Below are 6,706 nucleotides of genomic sequence, written 5' to 3'. Positions count from 1 at the left end.
AAAAATAAAAAATGAGGTAACATTTACTTCACCTGTCAACTGGCAAAGATTAAAGCTGGATAACTGCAGAGCTGATGAGATACGGGAAATGGATGCTGTCGGGCACTGCTGGTGGAAATGGCACCATCAAAAACAGTGGAAATACCAGATAACAGAAACAGATCTGAGGGGACTTCAGATCTCAGAATTATCAGGCTCAACTATATTTACTATGTATAAAGAAAGCTTAACTATATCGTAAATTTTTTTTTTTTTAAAGATCAATCTAGAATATTTGGAAAAAAATCAAATAGAAACTCTAGAAATGGGATTCCACGTTCCCTGCACAAAATGCCCGGCGAAGCCACAGAAACCGTCCCTGCTACAGAGCAGGAGTTGCCGCAGCCCCAGGCTGAGACAGGATCTGGAACAGAATCTGACAGTGATGAATCAGTACCAGAGCTTGAAGAACAGGACTCCACCCAGGCAACCACACAACAAGCCCAGCTGGCGGCAGCAGCTGAGATAGATGAAGAACCCGTCAGTAAAGCAAAACAGAGTCGAAGTGAAAAGAACGCACGGAAGGCTATGTCCAAACTGGGTCTTCGACAGGTTACAGGAGTTACTAGAGTCACTATCCGGAAATCTAAGAATATCCTCTTTGTCATCACAAAACCAGATGTCTACAAGAGCCCTGCCTCGGATACCTACATAGTGTTTGGGGAAGCCAAGATCGAAGATTTATCTCAGCAAGCACAACTAGCAGCAGCTGAGAAATTCAAAGTTCAAGGTGAAGCTGTTTCAAACATTCAAGAAAACACATAGACTCCAACTGTACAAGAGGAGAGTGAAGAGGAAGAGGTCGATGAAACAGGTGTAGAAGTTAAAGACACAGAATTGGTCATGTCACAAGCAAATGTGTCGAGAGCAAAGGCAGTCCGAGCCCTGAAGAACAACAGTAATGATATTGTAAATGCTATTATGGAATTAACAATGTAACCATGTGAAAGCAACTTTTTTTGGTGTCTCAAAGGAGTTAACTGCAGCTTGGTTTGAAATTTGTACTGTTTCTATCATAAAGTTATGGCTTCTTGTTGGAAAAAAAAAAAAAAAAGAAACTCTAGAAATGAAAAGTATATTAATTAAAACAAAAATATGGGCAGCCCAGTGGGGAGGATTGCCTGAGGCCAGGAGTTTAAGACCAGCCTGGGCAATGTAGTGAGACCCTGCCCCTAGGAAACATTTTTAAAAAATTAGCTGGGTGTGGTGGCTCCTGCCTGTAGTCCCAGCTATTTGGGAAGCTGGGGTGGGAGGACTGCTTGAGCCCAGGAGTTGGAGGCTGTAGTGAGCTATGATTGTACCGCTGTACTGCAGCCTGGGTGACAGAGCAAGACCTTGTCTCTTAAAAAAAGTATGGATTTTGTAGCATATTAGAAACAACTGAAAAGTAGGTTATAAAAAAAACGCCGAAGACATGAACCCAAGTCAAATATGGGCAGACAAGAAAAATACAAAAGTGGGACAAAGACATGGAGGATAGAGTGAGATGATCTAACACCTATCATGTTATATTCCAGAAGGAATTCATTTATTCTATATATGTACATATTTTAGCAAATACTGTACCAGACACTTTGCAAATTGCTGGAGAAAAGTAAGATAACAGGGTTTCCTATTTCCTGGGTGGATTCTGGAGCAACACTGGGCCACCCAGTTGGGACCCACTGCCTTCAGGCTGGGCGCAGTAGCTCACGCCTGTAAATCCCAGCACTTTGGGAGGCCAAGACGGGAAGATCGCTTGAGCCCAGAAGTTGGAGGCCAGCCTGGACAACATAAAGAGACCCTCGCTCTCTGCAAAAAATGGAAAAAAAGTCCCAGCTACCCAGAAGACTGAGGTGGGAGGATCGCTTGAACCCAGGGGTTCGAGGTTGTAGTGAGCTATGATCTCACTACTGCACGACAGCCTGGGAGGCAGAACGAGACCTCCTATCTCTCAAAAAACAAAAAGAAAAAACCCCACAAAAAAACAGCTCCGATGCTGGCTCCTCCAGGAAGCCTACCCTGACGACACACACACACGCGCGCGCGCACTACCCAGGGGAGTCAGGCGCCTCTTAAGTCAGCCCACAAGACCCAGTGCGCCCTCCATCTCCTCGGCCCATACGCCTCACGCAAGGAAGGCCCTAGCGGCCGCAATAACCACGCATTGACCGACTGGACTCTAAAGCCCCTTGGAGCAGGTGCTGTGTCCAGTTGTGTATCTGGCGATGCACCGAGTCCTTTCCACGGAAGGGAAAGCGGGTGCAAAAGGGCCATCCGACGGAGCGCCTCGAGCTAGGCAGTCAGTCTTGAGGAAGGAGGCCCTGCTGGGCTCGCCTCGCCGGGCTTGGAACAACGGGCTGGGATTAGCGACCACCGAGGCTCACCCTCCGAGACCTCCGAGCGTCCTAGAGAGGACACGGAAGCGGGTCTTTTCTTACGCACCTGTCTGACAGCGTTCGGAGCTCACTTCCGGTCCGCGGAGGGAACTGGCGTCTCTGGCGGGTGAGAGCCGGCTCGGGGCCACAGAGGCGGGCGGGCGGGCGAGGCGATAAACGGGAGCGGGCTGGGCTTTACTACTGCTGCAGGGCTTTGCTGCGGGGCTCGGCCGCGGCGGGGCTGCTTTAGAGCGCGTCTCTTTCCGCCCAGCCCCTCCTGCGGGCGGCAAGTCTCTCGGGAGCTGCCTTCCGCGGCCCTGAGGCACTGCGGTTGGACTCGGAGGGGCCACCGCGCTGTAGGCTCAAGTACGAGCGAGGCTGATCCCTCTTGGCCAGGCTTGGCTTAGTGCAGGGCTAGTCACGAACCCGAGGAGATCTTGAACCAAAGCAGAACGCTCTGAAAAGTGAAAGTAATCACGGAGGACACTTATTTAGATAGCCTTGGGCCAGCCTGGTCAACATAGCGAGACCCTGTCTCTACAAATATAGAAAAGTAGCCGGGCATGGTGGCACGCACCTGTGGTCCCAGCTACTTGAGAGGCTGAGGCAGGAGGATCACCTGAGCCCAGGAGTTCAAGGCTGCAGTGACTTACATTCATGCCACTACACTCCAGCCTGGGCAACATAGGGAGACCCTGTCTCTCCAAAAATAAAAAATTAGCTGGTCACGGTGGCATTCGCCAGTAGTCGCAGCTAGTCGGGAGGCTGAGGTGGGAGAATTGCTTGAGCCCAGGAGGCAAAGGCTGCAGTGAGCTGTGATCTCATCGCTGCACTCCAGTTGGGATGATAGAACGAGACTCTGTCTCAAAAATAAACAAAACAGAAGAATACCAGTGGGTCGGGGAGATAAAGAATAGCAGTGGGGCACCTTCTGTTTGTCAAATGGCAGAGATAAAAGCTGAATGAGGATCTTTCTTGCCTCTAGGGAGTCTGTTAGAGGGAGACACATGGGTAAATATTTGCACCATAGTGCATTAAATACACTAGTGGAGTGAACTAATGCAATAGCTAGAAAGTCATGAAAGGGAAATCTCAGTGTTGCAGAGTCAATGAATAGACTGAAGACATATAATTGGTTTAAGTGGGGGTAGATCTATATACAGACACACAATAGAATATTTAGCAGAAGCTTGGGGGCGTGCCTCCTGCTGGTTGCCTGTTCTCTCCTCCAGTCAGGTGATCGGTTTTTTGACAAGCAGGATCTCCCTTCCCCAACTGCTTTGGACTTCCAAGTCTGTTTTCCCAGCCTAGGTCTCCCCCCTAATCCTCTTGGAGGTAAATAGGACTCATCATCCAGTCTACTTCAAGCCTCTTCTTTTCCTTGAATACTTAGATTTATTTTCTCTCTCTTTGACTTCTCGTGTTTTTTTAAATCTGAACCATGTATTTTGGGAGGCAGTTATCAGCTAGTCTCTTTTTTTTTTTCCTTCTGAAAAGTAGGAGGAATAGGGCTCACCCTACATAATTAAGTAGTAAATGAAATGTGTTCACATGCTTTTTAGATAGTAAAGCCTGTACAAATTAGAAATCTTTTGGTCATTTATAATAATGGTATATATGTTGCTCCGTTATCTTTTTTAGGTTGAGCACACCATCACATCTAAGCCATCAGCAAGTTTGTTGGTTTTAATGTCCAAAATACGTCTTGATTTTGTCTGACTCTTTGCCACCACCCTGATCTAAGCCCCTATCATCTCCTCGAATCCCTGTAAGTGCCATTTCGATCTTGCCACCTCTTATCTATTCCCTGTTGACACACAGGCAGAATGACTTTTATAAAACGTGGTTCCCTGCTAAAGTAAGAAATAAGAATAAAGCTCATGGCTGGGTACAGTGGCTCACACCTGTAATCCCAGCACTTTGGGAGGCCAAGGCAGGTGGATCATGAGGTCAGGAGATCGAGACCATCATGGCCAACATGGTGAAACCCCATCTTTACTAAAACTACAAAAATTAGCTGGGCATGGTGGTATGTGCCTGTAGTCCCAGCTATTTAGGAGGCTGTGGCAGGAGAATCGCTTAAACTTGGGAGGCATAGGTTGCAGTGAGCTGAGCTTGCCCCACTGCACTCCTGCCTGGTGACAGAGCGAGACTCCGTCAAAAAAAAAAAAAAAAAAAAGAATAAAGCTCATAATTCTTTCTGTGGTGCAGGCTCTGGGTGATCTGGTTTCTGCCTGCCTCTGCCACCTCTTCTGGTACAGCTCTGCCCCTCACTTTGCTGAAGTCACACTGGAATGTGGCTAGTTCTTGGACACCCAGAGTAATTTCTTAGCCTCAGGGCTTTTGCCTGGAATGCTCTTGGAATGACTGACTTATTCTCATCCTTGAGTCAGCCAAGTATCATGTCTTTAGAAAAGTCTTCTTCAAGTCAGTTGTCCCTCGTTAATAGAACGCCGTACTTATTTGCTTTCTAGAACTTGTCCCCACTTGCAATTTTTAAAGAAGTTGCTTACATTTGACTTTTTCTGTCTACTGTACCAGTATATGAGTTTCAAGAAGGCAAGCTCCCTGTGTGTCTTGTTCTCTATTTTATTTGTTGTTTCTGCCTGCCTGGTGTGTGTGTATATGTGTGTATTTGTGTGTTGCATGTATGTTTCCTTTAGTCTTGGAAGAGTAGGCCCCGGTGACTAATGCAATTATAACCCATTATATGTTATTCTCTGATTGTAGTGCAGTGAGATCCTATGCTATAAGCAAAATCTTAGACGTTTCTGTTTAGTCTTTGTACCTAATAGGTGCTTAGCAAATGATTGCTATGTTCAATTGACCTGACTTTTGGGATCTGTGTTCAGTCTTTTGAAAATGCCTTGTAAAAGGTAATTACTATGTTTTCCAGTGGAATATTCATTGATGTAGAGACAGAACTGGGGTGGACTGACCTTTCACGTGTCTCATGTTATCAAAAGGGTCATTGATGTGGTCATTCTCAGTCTCCTGCGAGGGAGTGTGAAGATGCTTAAAGAGCATCCAGAGATGGCGGAAGCTCCTCAGCAGCAATTGGGTGTTCCTGTGGTGAAACTGGAGAAAGAGTTGCCATGGGGCAGAGGAAGGGAAGACCCTAGTCCAGAGACTTTTCGGCTGAGGTTTCGGCAGTTCCGCTACCAGGAGGCGGCTGGACCCCAGGAAGCTCTTAGGGAGCTCCAAGAACTCTGTCGTCGGTGGCTGAGGCCCGAGCTGCACACCAAGGAGCAGATCCTGGAACTGCTGGTTCTGGAACAGTTCCTCACCATCCTGCCCCGAGAGTTCTACGCTTGGATCCGGGAGCATGGCCCAGAGAGTGGCAAGGCTTTGGCTGCCATGGTGGAGGACCTGACAGAAAGAGCGCTGGAGGCCAAGGCGGTAGGTGAGGAGGGGATCCAGGTCTGATGCTGTTGGTGTGGGCAGGGAGTGTTAAAGAATCAAAAGATTTGTTGACTAACCTGCTGAGAGCTAAAATTGGCATCCATTGCCCTGTGTCTTCAGGCAGTCTCATGGGGCCGAGTATGCTACCATCCAGATATCAGGCACTGAGTGGGATATGGGTGATGCTCACATGACTGGCTAGAGCTTTGGGGATGGGGTGGGGGTTAACTACTATTTTTTTGGCCATGATCTGTTTTCCCTTCCTTTTTTTAAAATTAAATAAATGGATCAAAATTAAATAATTCAAACCCTGCCTTCAAAATGAATTTTTTTTTAAGTATTATTTAGCAAAAACAATAAAACCCAAATTTTTTTTTTTTTTTTTTTTTGAGACGGAGTTTCACTCATGTTACCCAGGCTGGAGTGCAATGGCGCGATCTCGGCTCACCGCAACCTCTGCCTCCTGGGTTCAGGCAATTCTCCTGCCTCAGCCTCCTGAGTAGCTGGGATTACAGGCACGCACCACCATGCCCAGCTAATTTTTCGTATTTTTAGTAGAGACGGGGTTTCACCATGTTGACCAGGATGGTCTCGATCTCTTGACCTCGTGATCCACCCGCCTTGGCCTCCCAGAGTGCTGGGATTACAAGCTTGAGCCACCGTGCCCGGTCTTCCAAATTTTTTTAACCATCAAAAAAAAAAAAAAAAAAACAAAAGATTTGAGGAAGCAATAGGAGTGGACAAGGTGTGGAACCTCCCTCCTCTGCTCTCAGACTCCCTGAGGTCCTTTTTGGATAGCAGTGGAGTTTTCAGCAAGAAAAACCATTCCCAGGGGAGATGCTGCGGTACAGACGGGCCTGAAGTCTCTGTCTGGTCATTAGGGCAGAGGCCTGGCTATATTTCCCTTG

The 6,706-nt window shown here is 47.3% G+C and overlaps 1 protein-coding gene and 1 pseudogene across 6 annotated transcripts in view; both read left to right on the top strand.

Moving 5' to 3' along the window:
* Nucleotides 1-309: 309 nt before the first annotated feature.
* On the top strand, nt 310-1,059 carry LOC116541968 (annotated as a pseudogene). Its single transcript, XR_004265020.1, has one exon. The product of XR_004265020.1 is annotated as a nascent polypeptide-associated complex subunit alpha pseudogene (transcript).
* Nucleotides 1,060-2,059: 1,000 nt separating this feature from the next.
* ZSCAN25 (zinc finger and SCAN domain containing 25) overlaps nt 2,060-6,706 on the top strand; it is a 17,014-nt gene continuing 12,367 nt past the window's right edge. Inside the window, exons 1-3 of one of the 5 annotated variants that reach the window (XM_032266587.1) lie at nt 2,060-2,523; nt 4,038-4,164; nt 5,387-5,795. In XM_032266587.1, the coding sequence (XP_032122478.1) occupies nt 5,409-5,795 (387 nt within the window). In that variant the 5' untranslated portion in view covers nt 2,060-2,523; nt 4,038-4,164; nt 5,387-5,408. Of the gene's footprint in view, nt 2,524-4,037; nt 4,165-5,362; nt 5,800-6,706 lie in introns of those variants that run through there. The other 4 variants (XM_032266586.1, XM_032266589.1, XM_032266588.1 and 1 more) reach the window with 4 other exon arrangements.

This window comes from Sapajus apella, unplaced genomic scaffold (genome assembly GCF_009761245.1).
Source record: "Sapajus apella isolate SASKATOON/1434 unplaced genomic scaffold, GSC_monkey_1.0 scaffold159, whole genome shotgun sequence".
NCBI lineage: Eukaryota > Metazoa > Chordata > Mammalia > Primates > Cebidae > Sapajus > Sapajus apella.
Note: the sequence above shows the minus strand (reverse complement) of the source record. Positions and strands in the feature narration are given on the sequence as shown.